The sequence below is a fragment of the Coregonus clupeaformis genome, unplaced genomic scaffold, assembly GCF_020615455.1.
Source record: "Coregonus clupeaformis isolate EN_2021a unplaced genomic scaffold, ASM2061545v1 scaf0005, whole genome shotgun sequence".
Taxonomy (NCBI): domain Eukaryota; kingdom Metazoa; phylum Chordata; class Actinopteri; order Salmoniformes; family Salmonidae; genus Coregonus; species Coregonus clupeaformis.
Genome location: NW_025533460.1, coordinates 2,042,501 through 2,068,270, shown reverse-complemented (window position 1 = coordinate 2,068,270; position 25,770 = coordinate 2,042,501). Strand labels below are relative to the sequence as shown.

The 25,770-nt window shown below is 42.6% G+C and overlaps 1 protein-coding gene across 1 annotated transcript; it reads right to left on the bottom strand.

Annotated features, from left to right (window-relative positions):
* Nucleotides 1-4,509: 4,509 nt before the first annotated feature.
* Nucleotides 4,510-15,684, bottom strand: LOC121577553 (nuclear receptor subfamily 1 group D member 1). Its single transcript, XM_041891256.2, has 6 exons — nt 14,981-15,684; nt 9,034-9,339; nt 8,700-8,933; nt 6,660-7,213; nt 6,154-6,550; nt 4,510-6,034 (listed from the first exon to the last, which is right to left on the bottom strand). Exons 1-6 carry the CDS (start codon nt 14,994-14,996, stop codon nt 5,838-5,840), a joined length of 1,704 nt encoding a protein of 567 aa, XP_041747190.1. The 5' UTR covers nt 14,997-15,684; the 3' UTR covers nt 4,510-5,837.
* Between the last annotated feature and the right edge of the window lie 10,086 nt (nt 15,685-25,770).

The window sequence follows — 25,770 nt, the reverse complement described above, 5'->3', positions numbered from 1 at the left end:
TAAATAACATTTGATTGATTAATAAATTCATTTTTTATAGCTTCCAAAATATGTTTTACAATGTCAGTCATCTAGTGTGTATGTATGTATGTATGTGTGTGTATGTATGTATGTATATATATATATATACTGAATAAAAATATAAACGCAACATGCAACAATATCAAAGTTAGGAAATCATAATCTATGGATTTCACATGACTGGGAATACAGATATGCATCTGTTGGTCACAGGTACATTAACAAAAAAAGGTAGGGGCATAGATCAGAAAACCGAACAGTATCTGGTGTGACCACCATTTGCTTCATGCAATGCGACACATCTCCTTGGCATAGAGTTGATCAGGCTGTTGATTGTGGCCTGTGGAATATTATCCCACTCCTCTTCAATGGCTGTGCGAAGTTTCTGGATATTGGCGGGAACTGGAACACGCTGTCGTACACGTCGATCCAAAGCATCCCAAACATGCTCAATGGGTGACATGCAGTATGAGTATGCAGGCCATGGAAGAACTGGGACATTTTCAGCTTCCAGGAATTGTGTACAGATCCTTGCGACATGGGGCTGTGCATAATCATGCTGAAACATGAGGTGATGGTGGCGGATGAATGATAATGGGCCTCGTCACGGTATCTCTGTGCATTCAAATTGCCATCGATAAAATGCAATTGTGTTCGTTGTCCGTAGCTTATGCCTGCCCATACCATAACCCCACCGCCACCACGGGGCACTCTGTTCACAACGTTGACATCAGCAACTGCTTGCCCACACGATGCCATACACATGGTCTGTGGTTGTGAGACCGGTTGGACAATCTGCCAAATTCTCTAAAACAACGTTGAAGGTGGCTTATGGTAGAGAAATGAACATTCAATTGTCTGGCAATAGCTTTGGTGGACATTCCTGCAGTCAGCATGCCAATTGCACACTCCTTCAAAACTTGAGACATCTGTGGCATTGTGTTGTGTGGCATTTTATTGTCCCCAGCACAAGGTGCACCTGTGTAATGATCATGCTGTTTAATCAGATTCTTGATATGCCACACCTGTCAGGTGGATGGATTATCTTCGCTAAAGGAGAAATCCAAACTAACAGGGATGTAAACAAATTTGTGCACACAATTTGAAAGAAATAAGCTTTTTATGCGTATGGAAAATTTCTGGGATCTTTTATTTCAGCTCATGAAACATGGGACTAACATTTTACGTATTGCATTGATATTTTTGTTCAGTGTATATATATACAGTGCTTTCGGAAAAGGATTCAGACCCCTTGAATTTTCCACATTTTGTTAGGTTACAGCCTTATTCTAAAATTGATGAAATTGTTTTTTTTCCCCTCATCAATCTACACACAATACCCCATAATGTGAAAGAAAAAACAGTTTTTTAGAAATGTTTGCTAATTTATTAAAAATAAAAATAAACTTAAATATAACATTTACATAAGTATTCAGACCCTTTCCTCAGTACTTTGTTGAAGCACCTTTGGCAGCGATAACAGCATAGAGTCTTCTTGGGTATGACGCTACAAGCTTGGCACACCTGTATTTGGGGAGTTTCTCCCATTCTTCTCTGCACATCCTCTCAAGCTGTCAGGTTGGATGGGGAGCGTTGCTGCACAGCTATTTTCAGGTCTCTCCAGAGATGTTCGATCGGTTTCAAGTCTGGGCTCTGGCTGGGCCACTCAAGGACATTCAGAGACATGTCCCGAAGCCACTCCTGCGTTGTCTTGGCTGTGTGCTTAGGGTCGTTGTCCTGTTGGAAGGTGAACCTTGAGGTCCTGAGCGCTCTGGAGCAGGTTTTCATCAAGGACCTCTCTATACTATGCTCCATTCATCTTTCCCTCGATCCTGACTAGTCTCTCAGTCCCTGCCGCTGAAAAACATCCCCACAGCATGATGTTGCGACCACCATGCTTCACCGTAGGGATGGTGCCAGGTTTCCTCCAGACGTGACGCTTGGCATTCAGGTCAAAGAGTTCAATCTCGGTTTCATCAGACCTGAGAATGTTGTTTCTCATGGTCTGAGAGTCAAGCAGGCTGTCATGTGTCGTTTACTGAGGAGTGGCTTCCGTCTGGCCACTCTACCATAAGGCCTGATTGTTGGAGTGCTGCAGAGATGGTTGTCCTTCTGGATGGTTCTCCCATCTCCACAGAGGAACTCTAGAGCTCTGTCAGAGTGACCATCGGGTTCTTGTTCCCCTCCCTGACCAAGGCCCTTCTCCCCCGATTGCTCAGTTTGGTCGGGCTGCCAGCTCTAGGAAGAGTCTTGGTGGTTCCAAACTTCTTACATTTAAGAATGATGGAGGCCACTATGTTCTTGGGGACCTTCAATGCTGCAGACATTTTTTTTGGTACCCTTCCCCAGATCTGTGCATCGACACAATCCTGTCTCTGAGCTCTACGGACAATTCCTTCGACCTCATGGCTTGGTTTTAGCTCTGACATGCACTGTCAACTGTGGGACCTTATATAGACAGGTGTGTGCCTTTCCAAATCACGTCCAATCAATTGAATTTACCACAGGTGGACTCCAATCAAGTTGTAGAAACATCTTAAGGATCATCAATGGAAACAGGATGCACCTGAGCTCAATTTCGTGTCTCATAGCAAAGGGTCTGAATACTTATGTAAATAAGGTATTTCTGTTTTTTATTTTTAGTACATTTGCAAACATTTCTAAAAACCTGTTTTCGCTTTGTCATTATGGGGTACTGTGTGTAGATTGCTGAGGATATATTTTATCCATTTAAGAATAAGGCTATAATGTAACAAAATGTGGAAAAAGTCAAGGGGTCTGAATACTTTTCGAAGGCACTGTATACACATGTATAAAATGTATAAAATCGAGCACACAGTCATGCAATCTCCATTGAAAAACATTTGCCTTACTGAAGAGCACAGTGACTTTCAACGTGGCACCGTCATAGGATGCCACCTTTCCAACATGTCAGTTTGTCAAATGTCTGCCCTGCTAGAGCTTCCCTGGTCAACTGTAATTGTTGTTATTGTGAAGTGGAAACGTCTAGGACCAAGAACGGCTCATCTGCATAGCGCGTAAACATTGTCTGTCCTCGTTTGCAACACTCACTACTGAGTTCCAAACTGCCTCTTGAAGCAATGTCAGCACAATAACTGTTTGTCAGGAGGATCATGAAATGGGTTGAATCTGGTTTTTGCGGATGCCAGGAGAACGCTACCTACCCGAACGTATAGTGCCAACTGTAAAGTTTTGGGGAGGAAAAATAATGGTCTGGGGCTGTTTTTCATGGTTCGGGCTAGGCTCTTTAGTTCCAGTGAAGGGAAATCTTAATGCTACAGCATACAATGACATTCTAGACGATTCTGTGCGTCCAACTTTGTGGCAACAGTTTGGGGAAGGCCCTTTCCTGTTTCAGCATGACAATGCCCCCGTGCACAAAGTGAGGTCCATACAGAAATGTTTTGTCGAGATCGGTGTGGAAGAACTTGACTGGCCTGCACAGAGCCCTGACCTCAACCCCATCAAACACCTTTGGGATGAATTGGAACGCCGACTACGAGCCAGGCCTAATCGCCCAACATCAGTGCCCGACCTCACTAATGCTCTTGTGGCTGAATGGAAGCAAGTCCCTGCAGCAATGTTCCAACATCTAGTGGAAAGCCTTCCCAGAAGAGTGGAGGCTGTTATAGCAGCAAAGGGGGGACCAACTTCATATTAATGCCCATGATTTTGGAATGAGATGTTCGACAAGCAGGTGTCCACATACCTTTGGTCATGTAGTGTATATATAATTTGATTGTTTCTACCTAGGGTCATGGGCATGAGGGTGCTGGGATGTATCTTGTGGGTCCTCAAATGTTAGATGACCTCTGAATGCTCTCTGTATCTTTCTCTGATCGTTATCTTTTTACTCTCAGGACACACACGCACACACACGGATTCTCTCTCTCTCTAATCATAATCACTGTTCTCTTTTCTTAATCTCCAGAAAAGCACAGATTTCAGATACACTGTGGACACGTCCCATTGTATTAACTTTCATCTGTATGTATCTAGCTCTGCGGAAAGTAGCGCTGGGCTGGGTCATATAACTTACCTCACCTACTCAAAGTCAAGTTCAGACTCACCTGACACATTAACCCACATAATATTCTATCAAATATATTTGACACGGTTCGCATCCTAATCATTCGGTCTCTGCATGGTTCTTTGTTATATCTGCTCTGTGGGGATGAGTGTGTTTACCTGTGGACTGTGTGCTTATAAATGCAGTGCTTCCAATGCCCTTAATAGCCTGTAACAAGCCACTTAATGGATCTAACGATGCCCCTTATCGTTCATTTGGTATAATGAGCAACAAGAGCTGGAGCATCATTGATAAATGTGCCCTTATGTTGCTAGGTTACTGCTTTGTCTTTATTGTATAGCTTGGTATGTTTGGTATAGTTAATGGTGTTGGTGGCTTTTATATAAGTCGATGACACAAGAAAAGTCATAGAGTTAAGAAGAGACATACACATAAAGTACGGTATATAATGTCATTTAATATTGGTTCTCTATGGAAGAAGTTTAACCATGAAACATTTACAAAATATACACAAGGTGATGCGTGGATCAATTAACAATAGTTCTATTTCAGTAATATAGGTTCAAATCAAACACTTTTTTACATGGTTTGTGCACTGGTTCCATCGGTTGCTCTCTTGTTGCGGTAAGGATGAGGGTTGGGGTTTGTAAGGCTCCAGGGAAGACCAATGGACCCATACAGTAGATGCACACCTTGCGTCACCCAAACAATCGGGCACCTCTTAAACATAGCACCCCCGCTTTGTCTTCTATGGTGCTAACATCATACAGCAATCAACTCAAACAAATGGAGTAGGAACCAGTCACAAATATTATATCCAATATGTACAACAATAGAATACCTTAAAACATATAACCCAACAAATATGGTCTAAAATGTCCAAATAGTATCTCCCTGATTACAGCATACAAATACAATCCATCCTACTCTCAATTCTTACAAATGTAAATAATACATTTTCTCATCAAATCCCAAATATTGGATTTCCAAAAAGATTGATGACGTGATTTTGAAAATAGCTTAGGTCGTTATAACAGTGCATAACACAGTCAGTTAGGGATCTAATAGTGTGTTTTATACATTGCTATTGCTCTATCATATGGGTTGATTTCAGAGGTGTATTGATGTATGGAAAGTGCTTTGTTATTCATTGAACAGCCTGTGTAGGGTGAATGTGTAGGAAGAAAATATATAGTTTGTGTGTATTTCCCTTTCTCGCGTGAAGAGGGTGCGCTTCCTTCTTGCTGGTTTGCCGCTGTCTGTCTGTGGCGGGACAGAAGGACATAGTGAGGCGTGGAATGAGAGAGGAGGAATGGAACAGTCTTTTGGTCTTCAATCACTGTCACCGGGAGTTATGGGTAATGGAGGATTTTTAGACCCTCATCCCTCAACTTTGGGAGTTGAGTTGGTCTAAGATGGTGCTTTGCCATCTAACTCACAGCACACTGACTTGTTCAGCAGACTATAAGTCTATGAGTCTTTTAGAGATTTTACCAGCTCTGAGAATTGTTCATGAGGTCATAGTTCAAGAGACTCCACCCTCCTCTTTTCCTCCATCTTCCTCTGAGATGCCTCTCAGTCCACCCATTCACCCTGTCCAACCCTGCTTCTGCCCCAGTCCTAGCTCCAGCACACACAGCCCATTGAAGAGAGCCTGATGGTGACTGGCTGGTGGCTTGTGGCTGGAGTGAAGGGGTCATGACTTCCCCTTTCAGGGGTCCGGTAGTCAGTGGGTGTCCCTGTGGGCTGTGGTTCCTCCAGGCCCTTAGAGGTCGATGCTGAAGGCCAGCAGTTTGTCGGAGTGCAGGTTGTTGAGGGTGCGCAGGTCGGGGAGGCGTAGCAGCAGCTTGGGGAAGAGGGCGCTGTCGTCAGGGCGACGGTGGGTGATGAGTGAGCGCAGGGCTTTGATCAGAGTCTCCTGAAGCTGCTCCACTGCAGCGACGTCAGCCATACCTGAACGGTCTGAGAGACGAGAGGAGAGAGGGTTAGATGCATTGCGAAAAATCTAAACAAAACATATGTGATTCTTTAAGAGATTTATAGTGTGTGCATTGTGTGTGTGTCTCTTATGAGTCTCTTACCGGCAGACACTAGCACCACAGCCATGAAGAGGGCCATCTCATCGGGCTCCAGGCCTAGAGCTCCCAGCCTCTCACTGAACTCAAACATGGTGTCCAGCAGAGAGCCCATGCCCAGCGCCCGAAGGGATGTCAGGGGGTATGTCTGGCCGTTCAAGAAGGTCACCGTCTTCTCCTTGGGGTCGAACAGCGAGCAGAACCTGACCATCAGCACCTGGAAGGTGCCGGCCTTAAGCAGCATGACCTGGTCGTGCTGGCTGAGACTCTGGAACCCGGGGATGCTCTTGGCAAACTCCACCACCTCCTTGACGGCCGGGGTGAAGCACTGGGAGAAGGCCTCCCAGATCTGCTGGCTGGAACGGTCACGGGGGGCCACGGGACATGCGTTCAGGGGACATGCCTGAGAGAGAGGGAGAGGGTTAGAATGGCTCTATGACACTCCTACAGTCATGTGTGTATTGTATATATAGTAATACTATGGAAATACATAGTATTTTAAAGAGACTCACCAGAACTTTGGCACCTCCACTCAACTTCCAGGGGCAGGTGGTCTGGTTTTGAGACTTGCCGGCTGGAAAGCTGTTGTGATTGGCTTGGAAGGTCTGAGCGGACTGGCTGCCATTGGACATTGGGCATTGACTCTGATTGGATGATGGTTGGTAGGTATACTGGGCGTTGTCAACATTGTTGTTGCGTGGGCAGCGAGAGGGTGTCTGGTAGCTTTGTGTGGGGTGTGACTGGTACCCCTGAGAGCGGTTGGAATGGGAGTGGGTTTGGTGTGCCGGGTGTGAGTAGCCAGACTCATGTGCTGGATTGTTGCGGACATTGTTGTTGTTGTTGTTGACGGCCATCTTGATTACTGGCTTCACATCCTCTTGGGTGAAGATGTTGTGGTAGGCAGAGGAAATGGAATCTCCAGATTCTGGACTGGCTGGGGCCTCAGAGGAAGAAGGGGAGGAGTCAATCTCCATGGATGCTGATTCGTTGAGGCTGTTCATGTAGCTCTGCATCTCGTCCAATAGCCTCTGCTTCTCACGCTTGGGGATACGCCCAAAACGCACAGCTGAGGAGAAGGAGGACAAGGGGAAAACAAGTTAATGCTAATGAATCGATAATGCCGATGACAGTGACTAGAGCTAGTATAGCAGTGGCCAGTTACTTATCTATCTAATTCAACCTTTACTCCCTGACACTGATTGGGAGTGCAATCACTGTGTGGCACGATTACTGACTAATCCTACAGGGTATAGAAAGCTGGGGGAGATTTCTCTCCTCTCTATATAACCAGTCTGTTTCAATCAACCATGAAATTACATGGTATACCACCCCCTTTCCTCTCCTATTTGACTCCTTCATCCCCCTCGTCATCTCTCCAAACCTCCCATCCCCCTCTCTATAGCGCACATCCTCTGTAAAATCCATGTATTATTATTATTTTTATTTTTTTATAGTCTGCTACTGTATGCTACACCCCTTCCCCCAATCTCTTTCCCTCTTGCTCCATCTATCCTGATCGCTCTCTTCCTCTTTCTACCTCGCCCCTCGCTCACTCTCGCTCTCTCGCTCCTCTCTGTGTTTCTGTTAAGCACTCGTTATTTTCTCTATGAAAATAGGTTACTGGGTCAGCTGGAGTAAACATTGTCATTGGTCGAGTGACAGAGTGAGGGAGGAGAGATGTCAAAGTAGAGAAAAGTGAAAACGTAAAGGACTGAGAGGGTGAAGGAGTGAGAGGGTGAGGGGGTAATAGGGTAAGATTAAAGGGGTGAAGGAAATGAGAGGATGATTGAATGAGAATTAGGGATTAAGGGAATGAGATTGAGAGTGAAGGGTAAAACGCTGAAAAGGGAAAAAGGGGTAGATGAGTGACATCAAAAATGTAGTTTTAAATGAATGCCTTGTATTCATACATTACATCTTCAAATATCAAAGGTATCAATAAAAATATAAATTTACAGTGAAAAAGCAACACCTATGCTGTGATAATAAGAGCCTTTCCAGTAATTGGCGCATTGCTGCAATGGCGGGTAATTTTCCTCCTCGCTAGCGTTTTCCTTTTATAGGTCACCTCAAAATGTTTGCTCCAGAAAAGTAGATGATTTATTATCACCTAGTTTAGAGAGACCTCAGGAGGGTACGGTGGCCTGTAGGGAAATGATGCCATACAGGAGAGGGATGGAGCTGAGCCTCTAACTGTACCAACTGTACTATCCTCCAATAATATCTGAATAGTTTACCAGTATTAGAACATGGCATATTAAATGCCTGTATGTTTTAGACTTTAGATGTGCAAACACTTTCAACCTGCCACATAGGGTATAATGAAGCGGCCTGTGGCCTAATTTACTAAAATAAACCGTATTTGCAACAGTTTTTCCCATGACTGATGACTACTGGGACTCCCCAGCTGCTTCTGTCATCAATCAGAGATAGAGAAGGAGAGGAAGAAAGAACAGAAGGAGAGATGAAGGAGAGAGAGAACGGATGGGGTATTGAGGAGGTGTGACTGAAGAACGAGAATGACGCCAGATATAGATGGAATGTTCTCTTACCATCTCTGGACATGCCCACGGAGAGACACTTCTTGAAGCGGCAGTGCTGGCACCGGTTGCGGTTCATGCGCATGATCAGGCAGCTCTCATTCTTCACACACATCTTGTAGTGGATGTTCTGCTGGATGCTGCGGCGGAAGAAACCCTTGCAGCCTTCACAGGCGTGAACGCCGTAATGGAAGCCAGACGCGATGTCCCCGCACACCTTACACAGGAGCACCATGCCTCCTGTCTCTGTGAGGTACACAAAGAGAGGAATGATTGGTTAGACATTATAATAGACAAATATAATAAGAAAACAGAAAGACAGAAAGACAGTAGGAGTGGTACTTACTGGTAAAGGTGCCAGTGAAGCTACAGGGCCTCTTGGCCACCATAGGGTGGGCATAGGTATTGCCAGACGATGTAGTGGTTGCAGTGGCATTGGCTTCAGGGAACTGGAAGACTAGTTTGGGTGAAGGTCCTCCCCTGTTCTCCCCTCTTTCTCTCTTCAGAGGGCCGATCTCGGGGAAGGAGACGGGCTCAGGAGATGAGGGTTGGGAGTGGGAGGACCGGGGGGACTGGGTCTGGTATCCGCTGGAGGGGCTGCCAGGGCTGGGGCTGGCACTACCAGATGAGCCAGCATACAGTATCACACCACCTGGAGGGCAGAGGAGGAGAGAGAGGGAGGGCAGTTAGTGTCACTGCTGTCACTGTGTCACAAGGAAGCAGACAGAAGGCTATGCTGCCAGCGAACTATCTGTGCAAAGATGCATAGATCAATATCTATATCTGTGTCGAAATAGTTCCACACGCACACGGACAGGCACACAATGTAGATAGGTCAATTAACAGATAAGGGTTGAGCAATAGGCTACTTTGATTAGGTGCCTGTCTTTACTTGGCTGGGTTCCCAAACATGAACACACCTCCTGCCTGTGTAGTCGACATTTAAACCATAACCAGTCTCAAAGAAGCCGATAAAAGGTCAAAGAAGGTTAGAATGTGTCTGGACAATGAGGTAAAATCTAACTGGGGACCGACCAATAGTATTTTTCCTAAATGTGCATTTAAGACTTCAAAACAAGTATTATCATTCTAGCTATGACTATTCAGTGTCAGAAGATGTGGGACCTTGAATTCATACAAAAACAAAATAATAAAACAATTCCAACAATGGCCTGATTTTGTTCCAAACAAATATTTCTATAAGTTACTCAAAGTTCTCACTCAAATTCTCGAATGTTCGAAAGCAATTTGGGGATGTAAACTCGGAAATGTCTCATTACTCCCTCCCTCTCCCCATCTCTCAATCCCTCCCGCCCTCACTGTAAAGATTGTGCTCTGTGTACGAGAAGAGCGACAGCCCCTCACGTGTACGCTGAGCCAGCCAGCCTGGAGCCAGCTACCTCCTCGCTCTAAAAGCAAGCCTCGCTTTTTTCCCCCTGGCGGCGCGCCATGAAGCTTGGTCAAACCGCCAGCCACCTGACCACCGACTCACATGGACTCCTGACACAGTTCCCGTCAGAGCTCACAAGGCGCTTTCCGCAGTCCCGTGTATACAACAGCCGCAGTACAATAACAGGCAGCTGGGAGCTCACGTTTGGAAGAGAGAGGGCTTTAGTACTGTAAGTACAGAGGGAAGACAGGGCAGGCTACTGTGTGTATACTGCCATGCATTCCACTGAGTAACCGGAAACCCAGAGGGGGCCACATACAAAGTTATTTTGTAGGTGTTTTAGTCGGTCAAGGGAAGTTATACCTATCACAAACCCGTGCCCACATAGATTGAATGTATTTTTTTCAGTGACGGAACAAGCAAATTAAAGCATTCTTACACATAGGCTATGGCCATCTGCAAGCCCATAGGCGTTAAATCAGTTCATTTGAACTCATTACCTTATGTGGGTTACAATTCATGCAGTTAGTTATCTGACTGATTACACATAATTTCAGTCAGACTTTTATGTTTTCAATACAGGTCAGACAAATTTGCAAATTCAATAGCATATGACTCCAATATCTTGACGGTCAGTCTTTTTCATATTTTTATCCTTTACCCGCTTTTTTCCCAGGGACCTTGAATTCTCTATGAAACATTATGTAGATCTGCCTCCTGCCTTCCCTTGTTTCTCTCTCTGCTGGAGGAGACACGTGCTGCTGGCTGGGAATGTCTGTTTAGCTTCAATTGAGTGTGCCTGATTGTAATTCCTCTGCCAGCACGTGTCAACACTGACTGATGGAGATTAACTCTGCTGAGGCTTCACTGTTCGCATGTGGCTTCCTCTACTCTACCTGACAGTCTGACTTTAAACCCCCCCAACACACAATCCCCCCCCATAGCACTCCTCTTTGTCCCTCCACATCCCCACATACATACAGCCCCATGTGAGGCTCAGGCTCCACACCCTCCTAAGTTGTTTCCAGTGGCTCTTACATAGTGCTGAGCTGTTGGTTTGGTTTCCAGTGTCAGGTGGCAGCTCAGTAAGGGCAACCTGACCTCTGGCCTTCTCTATGGCAGAGACAGAGTAATTTACCAGGAACCGGAGCGTGGCCAGGTGGCTCGAGGAAAAGCCCCTCCCTGGAGCACTATGCTATGACACAGGTGACGACATGTGATATGTGGGGTAGGGCTGTATGACACAGAGCTAGCGTAAACAAATAGACAGTAACTAACCCCTCCTTCCTTCCTCTCTCATGGGAGTCCCACCCACCTCTCTCATGGGAGTCCCACCCACCCTTAGATGGGAGACAGCCAGGTAGCATGTGTGTATACCATATGTATAGCATATCTATAAGGAAACGCCCTTTACTAACTTCCTTACCCTCTCGTGTAGTGGTGTGGCACATGGAACACTTGGCCATGACTCAAGAGTCAGGTGGCAAAACACTCAGCTTGGACTGAAATACATATCTTTCAAACCAAATATACATTTTATTTTATTTACCTCTAACACTAATTGTATAAAGACCAAATAGCTCATAAACAATATTGTAATTATGTCCTTTTTAACATGACAATCTAATGACTATCAGATTAGTTTATTCAAGGTAAAGCCCACATCCCTTCCCATCCGATAACCAGGCTTCTGACCTTCACCCCTGTTCTAAAGTCACATATATAACGGTACCATAGCCACTGCTGTTGTAGAACCTCCATACTCTGTCACTGAGGTTGAGGTCAGCTTTAACTCCAGTGCTTAGTGGGAAGTCACCTAAACAGACAGGGCTTAAATCAGGTGAGGAGATGTATGTGTGTGAGCTAATCTGATAGTGGGCTGGGCTGCAGGGTAGTGTCCAACAACGTGAGTCACTCCCATGCCCTCCCTCTCTCGGTGACCCCTAACACACTTACTCACTCCCTCCTTCCCTTGTTCCCTCCAGACATTCCAGACACTGTGTCCTTGTTTAATCTATAATCTCAATGGCCTTCATTTGTAAGTGTTTGGTGGTTTACGGTGAAAGAGTAAGTCTATAAATACATTACAGTGAATAAGACTGATATTCTGAGAGGTGAACCATTGGTTAAAAACAAAAATACATTGAATACCAGTAGAGTAATAATTATATATTTTCCAGTTACATTTACATTTTAGTAATTTAGCAGATGCTCTTATCCAGAGCGATTTATAGTTAGTGAGTGCATACATTTTCATACTGCCCCCCCACAATTATTTTGGAGTAGAAGCCTATAGATACTTTGACATAGTAAACAGTAGACTCTGAGCCAACATATTATAGCTATATTATACAGACAGACTAGGCGAACATTCAAACAACATTTTCGAGGTTTCGAGTTCGCTAGTTAGGCATACTTGTCAGGGTCATTTGTGATATCAACGAGTGGACTATTGCTACAATGTAGGATATCCTCAACACGTGACATTTTGGCTATTGATAAGATGTATAAGAAATGTATCACAATATCCGCTATATTGGATATACTGTATATGTCATACTATTCAGTTGTCTTTCCCAAAGAAAATATACATAAAACTAGCGAATAGGCTTCTAAAACGTTCTGACCCACTGACCAAACTCTGGCAACGGCATAACAGGAGTCCCCCGGAAAGGCTGTGAGTGAGCCGGGAGCGAGCGAGTTAGATGAATAATCCGGGAGGGCGGGGTGGGAATCACGCGCGGCACGTGGATGCTGAGGTTAATGCACGTGATGTCGCTCTAGGCATGCACGGTTGGCACTCGGGTAAATCAAGAACATGATGTCCACCATTATCAGACGGTTGCCATGCATGTAACGGCTCATATACTTATTAGACTCGAGAACATGGCAGTAAATAGGGGGCGCGGTAATTCGAAACCAATGCCACTATCCCATTACCTGCTGTCTTCGGGGAAATACTGTAGTTTTGGCAATGGAGTTATTCCAGCCTGAACTTTGTAGGCTAATAACATTACGTTTATGGTAATTGCTTCATAATATCAGTGGCACCTGACTCAAAATGCAATGCTTGTGTATTGAATATTTAATTAACGCTATTAGAATATCTTTAACTTTAGAATAGTGAGTGGTAAATGTAGTCACCTAGTACAGGGATTTCCTTTATTAGGGAACCACCCCCATATTGTGACCTGCCAGAGATTAATTTACTGCTATGAATTTATGTCCTATGGAGGCCAACATATCTGTTGAAATGAAGGTTGAACACTACCCATTACTGAGAGTGGGCTTGTGGGCATCATTCCACTGATGCCAGTGATCCACTAGCCGAAAGGATATGGTTGGCACCCAAACATATATATACATTAATTTTGTGTAATTCATATTTGCATAAATACATTTTGTATTCCATATCTTGTATTTTTGAATATCTTATTATATAGTATTGGTAAAAATGTTTTGACTAGATATGCTGGTGTGTGCAATAGATCAGGGAAGATAATGATAAAACAGTTTTTGTGATCTATTCATCATCTCCTTAATTTGGATCTGGCTCGAATAGCTGTTTGTTCTTAAAAGTTGGCCTTCAAGTCATGACCAGTTCATTTATAAATTGTTTTGGCTCACATGTCTATGGAATAGGCGTGATTGGTCCTTGACACACGTGTTGAGAGAGAAAAAAGTTACGCCGCAGCGCTGAACAAGAGGGGAGTCACCAGTCAGGGAGCGTGAGCAGTTCTGTAAATGAGTCACAGACCCGTAAACACGCAACCTCAGGTCAAAAAAAGGAAACACCTTTCTGGAGTAGTGCTGATGAAAGGATTCGAATGGCTTTGTTTTCCCCACATCATCCGGTTTGATTAGATTGCGCCAACAATTCTCAACTCTCCAAGTCAAGGCAACTTTACGCACAGAGCGCATCTGCGCAACAGAATCAAAGTTGTTCCAAATAATGTAAAAGTAAAAATTTATCCCTAAAATAATATTGTATGATTAGAAACTGACTAGCCACATGAAGGATAGACGAGCTATAGCACTTGCAGGCACCAGGGACTGACAGAGCATGTAAGGTCGGACCGGTGCTGCACATGAGATGTAGCCCAAAGGCCGTCAGATGGCGATATTGAGTCGTTTCATCTTACCGTCCAAAGGGAATGTATGCAGCCAGATATACACTCATATCCCCCGTGGACCGGTTCGTACATAAAACATTCTCCATGCAGGATGCAAAAGCATTGATTTCCTCCTTCACTCGATTTAATGGTGAGAAGGCGGAAAAAACTAGGAAAATATGCGTACTTTCTTTATGAAACACCATTTTCCTCCACCATGCCACAGTGGCTAATGCTAGTCCCTGATGTTGCGTTTCTCATTCAGCCAATCAGGTTGCAGCAGTCTGCTATCATGATGGAGGCGAGATGGCTTCAACACAGCGCCCCTATCAGTCATCTAGTGTATATATAAATCATTGGTTGAATCAGGTGTGCTAGCTCTAGAATAGATCAAATACATGGAACGGCTGGGGGTCCCCGAGGAGAGGTTTGAGAAACACTGCAACTCACTGAAGGCTTGACAACCTTCAGGATCAGGCTTCATAATTGACATTTCATTCATTTATCCATTTATCTGGATATGCAGTGTAGCCTCTGGCAATACATGAACAATCAACTCATTCATTCTCAAATAATAATATTTTAAAAAGAGAATCACAGAAACTGCCCTGCACATTACCATTACGCACGCTATAGCCTATGTAGCAAACACAGTGAAGGAAAATGCCCAAATAGTACACATTACATTTACTCAGTAGTGTTAATTTACAAGTACAGTATAAGCAAATATATTGATAGCTTAGCCTACAACTGACAATAGCATAGATTGGTATTAACGTAATGAAACTCACCAGGGCTGTTGTCCATGTTTTCCGGTATTTGTTTGATTTATAAACGGTATTAAACTTATTAAATGTTGGTTTGTTTCTGCGTCAATGAGGAGTTTCGTTGATATAGGTCATAGAGTCATGAAGCGCCAAGAAAGCATAGAGTGGGTAGCCTATCCCAAAGATAAAAGCAATGAGACTGTGCGCAGGTCCTTCAAACCCGTCAAGTGTGAAAGATATCAAAACTGATTTAAAGTAGAGCAAAACCTAAACAGGTTTCGGTTTGACGAAATGGTTACAAATCGTCTCCAATGTGCGTAATTGCGACCAGTTTCAGTGCCTTTGTTGTCCGTAGCCTGCTTCGCTTGGTGTCCGTAGGTCGTGTGATGTAGTCTAAACTAAATGTTATTTGAAAATAAATTCCAAGCACTCAGCTCTAGTGCCAGTGTACAGTCACCATCAACATCTCCAAAGACAGAAGTGTGGGAGTAGTTTACGCACACCCATCCATTAATAGGCAATACACTTCGCCCACACTAACCAGCACGTTTTCAGGTGTCTGAGAAATGTGAGCAGTTTTTTTTTGGCCCCCGTTTTTTTTGTTCCTTTCAATCTCTTTCGTAGGTTTTGTATGCCAAGGATTACACACACACTCTCTCTCTCACTCTCTCTCTCTCTCTCTCTTTTTCTCTCTTTCTCTCTGTATTCCTATGTCACGCTCTATTAGAGTATCTCATCCACCTCTTTTACCCCCACTTTCTTTATTCGTTCTCACGTTTTCATTGGTCGAGAGCTAGAGGGGAGGCGAGACAGTTGGACTCACTCGACATTGGAATGCTGGTAAAGCTCCGCTGCATGTGCGCGCGGCATGTGAGCCACCGAACACGATGTCCTACTGACACACATTCTATGCAAATGTGAGAGGCCTTGTGATAAGAAGGGAGGAGAGAGAGGGGGCTAACACATGGAAGTAGGCGGAGCTCACCGTGACTACCGCTCCCTCCACCCCTCCTCCTCTCCACCACATTCTGCCTTCAGAAGCGATTCTGTTTTTGCTAGAATCTCAGCATCGGAAATTGGCATGGATAATGATGGGAATGTGGGTCAACATCAGTTATGAAAAAACACATCAAACAGCAAACATTTCTGTAAAGGCACCTCATGCCCACGTTTTTTGCGCATAGACAGGGAGTTGAATGTAGGTCTATTGAGCTCCGCTGGAGGGGCTCATCTCAGTACATGCGCCTCATGTTCTCTTATCATATAACGGATTTTGAATAAAGAAGTCATGATGAGTGACGCAGATGCTTACAACTAGGTTATAACATTATTATACAACTGGTCAAATAGGGGTTGTTTGTGTTATGTGTACTCTGTGGCAGCTGGTTAGATTTGGTCAATGCCGATAGGCTATTAGACGTCATCACTTTTAAACCATTGTAGGCCTATAATAGCCTATGTCCTCACGTGTTATTCGTAATGAAGCAGCGCCACTCCGTGGTAGAGTTCACGGTGCCGTGGCTCACTCCTGCTGGCCAAACGTTACGGTTTGCAGGGGCAGTAGGTGAATTATATATGAGTCATATGGCACAAACTTTAGACCACGTTGCTTCCGATTCAAGAAAAGTGTATAGCCTAGACTAGAGTCATTCGTCATTATCATGTTTCAGACATTGCTCATTGTTGGTCATATAACCATACATGAAACTGGTCCCTTTGGGTATTCATGTAGTCTCGAAAACCTGACCCTAGGCAACACAGGAACTACTTCACTGCCTACATCACTACTTTATCCGCTTGAATAAAATACAAAATAGTAGCTTTTTTTAATGTATGCATTTCACAAATGGCTCGTTTGCATCAACTACCTTAACTAAAACCATCGCAAAGGTTGCAAACTTGACCTCGTATTTTTCCGACTTCCCAATTGTTTCCCCAGTTGTTTTTCATGACCAGTGATCTTCAGGTCGGAAAGTCGGAGCTCTTGAAAGAGGTCCGAGTTCCCGAGTTGGAATTCCGAGTTGGATGACCATTAAAATCGATTTTCCCAGTCGGAGCTCGTTTTTTCCTCCGAGTTCCCAGTTGTTTTTAACCCACTGAAGTTTCCGAGTTCCCAGTTGTTATGAACGCGGCAATAGTCTCCGGAATTTTTTCTCGCATTATCGACGTAGGCAGTGATGTAGTTCCTCTACGCCAAAGTCTATCAATGAAACCAGACCCTAGTCACTGTGTTGCCTAGGGTGTCTTTTCGTTATCTTCGCGGTTTTCTAGACTAGTATTAATGCGTAATTACGCACGGAATGACACGATAGTCCTACAGTTTACAGTAATTTAAAATGTATTTATATCAACTCATATTTAGAATCAGTAAATTACACATTCTTAAGCACAATATAAATGTGGCATAACATAAACAAATATATATATATATAGCCTATACATACTATTATTTTTAATGGAACATCATAGAAGTTTGTAGGATTTTGAAGAAATAAGTGGTGACAAAGTTGCTTGGTTATGAAACACTTGACCAGAGTTGACCAAGCTTCCTGCCATCCAGGACCTCTATACCAGGCGGTGTCAGAGGAAGGCCCTCAAAATTGTCAAAGACTCCAGCCACCCTAGTCATAGACTGTTCTCTCTGCTACCGCACGGCAAGCGGTACCGGAGTGTCAAGTCTAGGTCCAAAAGACTTCTCAACAGCGTCTACCCCCAAGCCATAAGACTCCTGAACAGCTAATCATGGCTACCCGGACTATTTGCACTGCCCCCCCACCCCATCCTTTTTACGCTGCTGCTACTCTGTTAATTATTTATGCCTAGTCACTTTAACTCTATCCACATGTACATATTACTTCAACTATCTCAACTAGCCGGTGCCCCCGCACATTGACTCTGCACCGGTACCCCCCTGTATATATAGCCTCCCTACTGTTATTGTATTTTACTTCTTCTCTTTTTTTCTCAACACTTTTTTTGTTGTTGTTTTATTTTTACTTTTTTTTTTTAAAATAAATGCACTGTTGGTTAAGGGCTGTAAGTAAGCATTTCACTGTAATGTCTGCACCTGTTGTATTCGGCGCATGTGACCAATAAAATTTGATTTGATTTGATTTGATTGGTTATGACAAACTTGACCAAAGTTGCTTGGTTATTATGACACACTTGATCACACTTAGCCACTGATTTCATAGTATGTATAGGCTACTGTAAGTAGGCCACAATATATTGACTGTTTCACCAACTGTAGTTGCGAGGGATTACTTATCGACTTTATTTGTAGGGTCATCATACATTTCCTGCACATGCCCAGGAACTACTTTGGTCTAGTTATCGGCTGGACTAAGACATATTCTTGACCTATAGTTACCTGACCTGGAACAACCATTTGCCCTAGTTGGCATGATGCACTGGAGTGGAAATTCTTCTGATGCTAAATATTGTCACTTACTTGATACTTTCTGATTAATGGAAAGTGTATGTCAATTCAGTATATAGAAATGCCTGTAAATCTGTACTTCGTCTTCAAATGGACACATGTTGCTGTCTCTCTCTCTCTCTGGTGGACTGACTCTCCCTTCTGTACCCTGGCACGGGTAGCCTTTGACACGACAGCCAGATCCATGTCCTCACGTGTTTTTCGTAACGAAGCAGCGCCACTCCGTGGTGGAGTTCATTGTGCCGCGGCTCACTCCTGGCCAAACGTTATGGTTTAGTAGGTGATTTCTTTATGCATCATATGGCACAAGTTTTAGACCACGTTGTTTCCGATTCAAGAAACGTGTGTAGAGTTAGTCGTCATTATCATGTTTCAGATATTGGTCATTGGTCATATAACTAACTAATCTTGAAACTGCTCCCTTTGTGTATTGTGCAGAATTACACGTAATTCCTACAGTTTACAGTAATTTAGAAACTATTTTTATCAACTCATATTCAGAATGGGTAAATTACACATTCATAAGTACAACATATATGTGGCATAACATTCATGTTAATGGCCATCATAGAAGTTTGATGGAAAGTCATGATGTGACGCAGTTGCTTCACACCTAGATTATGAAACACTGGACCAAAACGAAATGGTATCCATAATGTTTTATAGGTAATATTGAATATAACATGAGCAATAAAGATATAGGCTACATTGTCTGTTAAATCAAACGCAGCCGTTAAAAACATTTTATAATGAGCTATGTAGCAGTTATGTACTGAGCCTATAGATGTGTAATTCATGATGAATATGAGGGTTCATTTGAATCGAGAAATGTTTCGAAAGTTAAATTAATTGCAGTTAATTACATTTAATCAGTTAATCATTTAAGTTAATCATCGTTAATCACGATTTACAAGAATATCACAACATTAATGATTAAAACAATTTTAGCCATTGATTTCATAGCTCAGTGTGTATACACTGTAAGTAGCCAACAAAACATTTACTGTTTCACCAACTCTAGCCTATAATTGCAAGGGATACTTATCCCGCTTTATGTGTAGGGTCATCATGAGTTTTCCGTCACACGCCCAGGGACTACTTTAGCCTAGTTATAGACAAGGCCATGACATATTCTTGACCTATAGTTATTAATTTTTATTATTTTTAATTATTTTTTACCCCATTTTCTCCCTAATTTCGTGATATCCAATTGGTAGACCTATAGTTACCTGGTCACGAACAACTATTTGCCTTAGTTGGCATGATGCACTGGAGTGGAATTTCTTCTGATGCATTTTCACAAAATATTGTCACTTACTTGATACTTTCTGATTAATTGGGTGATGATTAATGGAAACATGGACACATGTTGCTCTCTCTCTCTCTTTATCTGTCTCTCTCTGATGGACTGATACTCTGCTCTTCTCCCTGACTTGTACACTTGTTATTTACTCCCCTTCGTTGATTTAAAGCATTGGTTTGGTGTAGGGCTAGATGGAGTTAGATTGGTGTAGGGCAATGTAGAGGGAGTTTCATCTTCAATGGAAAAAAAAATATGTGGTATATATACAGTACTAGTCAAAAGTTTGGACACACCTACTAATTCAAGGGTTTTTCTTTATTTTTACTATTTTCTACATTGTAGAATAATAGTGAAGACATCAAAACTATGAAATAGCACATATGGAATCATGTAGTAACAAAAAAGTGTTAAACAAATCAAAATATATTTTAGGTTTTAGGTTCTTCAAAGTAGCCACCCTTTGCCTTGATGACAGCTTTGCACACTCTTGGCATTCTCTCAACCAGCTTAATGAGGAATGCTTTTCCAACAGTCTTGAAGGATTTCACACATATAATGAGCACTTGTTGGCTGCTTTTCCTTCACTCTGCGGTCCAACTCATCCCAAACCATCTCAATTGGGTTGAGGTCGGGTGATTGTGGAGGCCAGGTCATCTGATGCAGCACTCCATCTCTCTCCTTCTTGGTCAAATAGCCATTACACCACCTGGAGGTGTGTTTTGGGTCATTGTCCTGTTGAAAAACAAATGATAGTCCCACTAAGCGCAAACCAGATGGGATGGCGTATCGCTGCAGAATGCTGTGGTAGCCATGCTGGTTAAGTGTGTCTTTAATTCTAAATAAATCACAGACAGTGTCACCAGCAAAGCACCCCCACACCATCACACCTCCTCCTCCATGCTTCACGGTGGGAACCACACATGCTGAGATCATCCGTTCACCTACTCTGCATCTCACAAAGACACGGCGGTTGGAACGAAAAATCTCAAATTTGGACTCATCAGAAAAAAGGACACATTTCCACCGGTCTATTGTCCATTGCTCGTGTTTCTTGGCCCAAGCAAGTCTCTTCTTCTTATTGTTGTCCTTTAGTAGTGGTTTCTTTGCAGCAATTCGACCATGAATGCCTGATTCACGCAGTCTCCTCTGAACAGTTGATGTTGAGATGTGTCAGTTACTTGAACTCTGTGAAGCATTTATTTGGGCTGCAATTTCTGAGGCTGGTAACTCAAATGAACTTATCCTCTGCAGCAGAGGTAACTCTGGGTCTTCCTTTCCTGTGGTGGTCCTCATGAGAGCCAGTTTCATCATAGCGCTTGATGGTTTTTGCAACTGCACTTGAAGAAACGTTCAAAGTTCTTGACATTTTCCGGATTGACTGACCTTCATGTCTTAAAGTAATGATGGACTGTCATTTCTCTTTGCTTATTTGAGCTGTTCTTGGTCTTTTACCAAACAGGGCTATCTTCTGTATACCACCCCTATCTTGTCACATCACAACTGATTGGCTCAAACGCATTAAGAAGGAAAGAAATTTCACAAATTAACTTTTAACAAGGCACACCTGTTAATTGAAATGACTACCTCATGAAGCTGGTTGAGAGAATGCCAAGAGTGTGCAAAGCTGTCATCAAGGCAAAGTGTGGCTACTTTGAAGAATCTCAAATAGAAAATATATTTAGATTTGTTTAACACTTTTTTGGTTATTCATGATTCCATATGTGTTATTTCATAGTTTTGATGTCTTCACTATTATTCTACAATGTAGAAAATAGTAAATATAAAGAAAAACCCTGGAATGAGTAGGTGTGTCCAAACGTTTGACTGGTACTGTATATGACATTTCTTACATCAGTCCATTCCTTTTGAATCCACGAGGGGGAGTGAATGAGTGCACACTTCAGGGAGAATGGTAGAAACAGACCCTTGCCATTCACATTGGGAAGCCAGATGGAATTCCTACACAATTGGGTAGTTCATCTTTTTGATCCTAGAGGACGCTGTTGGCATATATAAAGAAGAAAGAATTACTACTGTGCAACAAGCAGTAGGTTCTACTGAAGTATCCAGAAACAAACTAGTGTGTGGGGGTTTATATGTGTTTTTAGGTGATGGTATGTGTTGTGTCTGTGGTGTCCATTAATGTGTTCTTCTTCTTTTTATATAGTGAGGTGTAATCTATCATTTATTCTATTGTCAATCTGTTGCCTTAGTTTCTTCTTCGGAGAGTCTGGGTGTGAGTTCCTTGACTTTGTGTGTTTGTGTGTATTAGTGTGTTTGCTGTTTTCCATGCATTGATTAATGTATTTGTGCTTTTAAAGATGTTGGTAAGTGTTTTGTGTGTTAATCAGTATCTTGATTGATTAGTAGCCTCTGTGTTGTGTCTCAGGGTGTTTTTCTTTATATGTGCAGGTTTTTTTCTGTGTGTGCATGTTCATGTGCCTTGGTGTGTGTGTATGCATGTGCCTGTGTGTATGTCTCTGTGTGTGTGTGTGTACATACACTACCGGTCAAAAGTTTTAGAACTCCTACTCATTCAAGGGTGTTTCTTTATTTTTACTATTTTCTACATTGTAGAATAATAGTGAAGACCTCAAAACTATGAAATAACACATATGGAATCATGTAGTAATCGAAAACGTGTTAAACAAATCAAAATATATTTTATATTTGAGATTCTTCAAATAGCCACGCTTTGCCTTGATGACAGCTTTGCACACTCTTGGCATTCTCTCAACCAGCTTCATGAGGTAGTCACCTGGAATGCATTTCAGTTAACAGGTGTGCCTTCTTAAAAGTTAATTTGTGGAATTTATTTCATTCTTAATGCGTTTGAGCCAATCAGTTGTGATGTGACAAGATAGGGGTGGTATACAGAAGATAGCCCAATTTGGTAAAAGACCAAGTCCATATTATGGCAAGAACAGCTCAAATAAGCAAAGAGAAACGACAGTCCATCATTACTTTAAGACATGAAGGTCAGTCAATACGGAAAATTTCAAGAACTTTGAACGTTTCTTCAAGTGCAGTCGCTAAAACCATCAAGCGCTATGATAAAACTGGCTCTCATGAGGACCGCCACAGGAATGGAAGACACAGAGTTACCTCTGCTGCAGAGGATAAGTTCATTAGAGTTACCAGCCTCAGAAATTGCAGCCCAAATAAATGCTTCACAGAGTTCAAGTAACAGACATATCTCATCATCAACTTTTCAGAGGAGACTGTGTGAATCAGGCCTTCATGGTCGAATTGCTGCAAAGAAACCACTACTAAAGGACACCAATAAGAAGAAGAGACTTGCTTGGGCCAAAAACACGAGCAATGGACATTAGACCAGTGGAAATCTGTCCTTTGGTCTGGAGTCCAAATGTGAGATTTTTGGTTCAAACTGCCGTGTCTTTGTGAGACGTGGTGTGGGTGAACGGATGATCTCCGCATATGTATGTACAGTAGGGAGAACAAGTATTTTATACACTGCAGATTTTGCAGGTTTTCCTACTTACAAAGCATGTAGAGGTCTGTAATTTTTATCATAGGTACACTTCAACTGTGAGAGACCGAATCTAATACAAAAATCCAGAAAATCACATTGTATGATTTTTAAGTAATTAATTTGCAAGTATTTGATACATCAGAAAAGCAGAACTTAATATTTGGTACAGAAACCTTTGTTTGCAATGACAGAGATCATACGTTTCCTGTAGGTCTTGACCAAGTTTGCATACACTGCAGCAGGGATTTTGGCCCACTCCTCCATACAGATCCTTCAGGTTTCGGGGCTGTCGCTGGGCAATACGGACTTTCAGCTCCCTCCAAAGATGTTCTATTGGGTTCAGGTCTGGAGACTGGCTAGGCCACTTTCTGGATTTTTGTTTTAGATTCCGTCTCTCACATTTGAAGTGTACCTATGATAAAAATTACAGACCTCTACATGCTTTGTAAGTAGGAAAACCTGCAAAATCGGCAGTGTATCAAATACTTGTTCTCCCCACTGTATGTGGTCCTCTGTAGCTCAATTGGTAGAGCATGGCGCTTGTAACGCCAGGGTAGTGGGTTCGATCCCCGGGACCACCCATACGTAAAAATGTATGTACACATGACTGTAAGTTGCTTTGAATAAAAGTGTCTGCTAAATGGCATATATATATATTTTTTTTTATGTATGTAAAGCATGGAGGAGGAGGTGTTATGGTGTGGGGGTGCTTTGCTGGTGACACTATCTGTGATTTATTTAGAATTCAAGGCACACTCAACCAGCATGGCTACCACAGCATTCTGCAGCGATACGCCATCCCATCTGGTTTGGGCTTAGTGGGACTATCATTTGTTTTTCAACAGGACAATGACCTAAAACACACCTCCAGGCTGTGTAAGGGCTATTTTACCAAAAAGGAGAGTGATGGAGTGCTGCATCAGATGACCTGGCCTCCACAATCCCCCGACCTCAACCAAATTGAGATGGTTTGGGATGAGTTGGACCGCAGAGTGAAGGAAAAGCAGCCAACAAGTGCTCAGCATATGTGGGAACTCCTTCAAGACTGTTGGAAAAGCATTCCAGGTGAAGCTGGTTGAGAGAATGACAAGAGTGTGCAAAGCTGTCATCAAGGCAAAGGGTGGCTATTTGAAGAATCACAAATACAAAATATTTGTTGATTTGTTTAACACTTTTTTGATTTGTTTAACACTTTTTTGGTTACTACATGATTCCATATGTGTTATTTCATAGTTTTGATGTCTTCACTATTATCCTACAATGTAAAAAATAGTAAAAATAAAGAAAAACCCTTGAATGAGTAGGTGTTCTAAAACTTTTGACCGGTAGTGTATTTGTGTGAATATGTGTGTTTGTGCTGTTGAGACGCTCTGGGTATGAGGATTGTCAGAACAGGCTGTGACAGGGCATGCTCATAATTACAGAGGGATGTGTGTTTTGTAACTCAACAGAAACTGCTGCCAACACACACACCTGCAAAACACACTGCACCTCCAGCTCTCCCGACTTGCCATCCCTGCCTCCGTCATCGCGCTCACACACACACCGAGAAACACATTATGTACCCACCCATACACATGTACATTATGTACACACACACACGCACGCACACACACACACACACACACACACACACACACACGCGCGCGCGCGCACACACACACACACACGCGCGCGCACACACACACACACGCGCGTGCGCACACACACACACACACACACACAGGCATGCACTTCACATATGCAGACATGAAAAAAACAGCCATACAAACACACAGTATAAACACATGGAATATGTAGAAACATACATTTGAAGAGACTCATGCAAATGCTAGCCTCGTAAATACCATGTTGATGATATCCGTGTAGCTAACATCCATGTAAAAAGATAGATGGGAGGTGTTGAATGGAATTGAAGGATGGGACTAATAACAACTAACAACAAATAATAACAAGATAACTAATAATGTAAGCATACTGTGTCCATAATAAGTATATAGGTTGTAGGTTGGGAGATTTTGTGAAAGAGCACAGTTAGGAAGATATGGCATATAGAAGCAAAAATTGACTGTGTCCATAAAATGTAGATAGTAAGTATAAGCTGGAAGTAGAGGCCAAACATTGTTGTTCACTAGTTTACTCCAAGTAGGGAAATGGTGGCGGGGTTGGAAAGTAATAAAGGGGAATATATATATATTTTTAAAGGATATGTATGTGTATGTATGTATGTATGTATGCATGTATGTGTGTATGTATGTGTGTGTGTATGTGTGTATATGTGTATATATATATGTATATGTATATGTGTATGTGTATGTATGTATATATATATATATAAAAACATGGGGGATTGGAAGTGATGCAGACAATTACATTGATGGAAGTTACAATCTATCTGCAATATTAAGCTGATCTACCCCCCCAAAAAAAAACACAAAAAAACATCCATGTAAACTCGTGAGATCAGGCGAGGCTATGCAAATTCAGGTATGCTTACACAAAAACAATTAGGCAAATGCAAGCAACCAGCACTCTCACTATTTCTCTTACTTTCTCTCTCTCTCTCTCTCTCTCTCTCT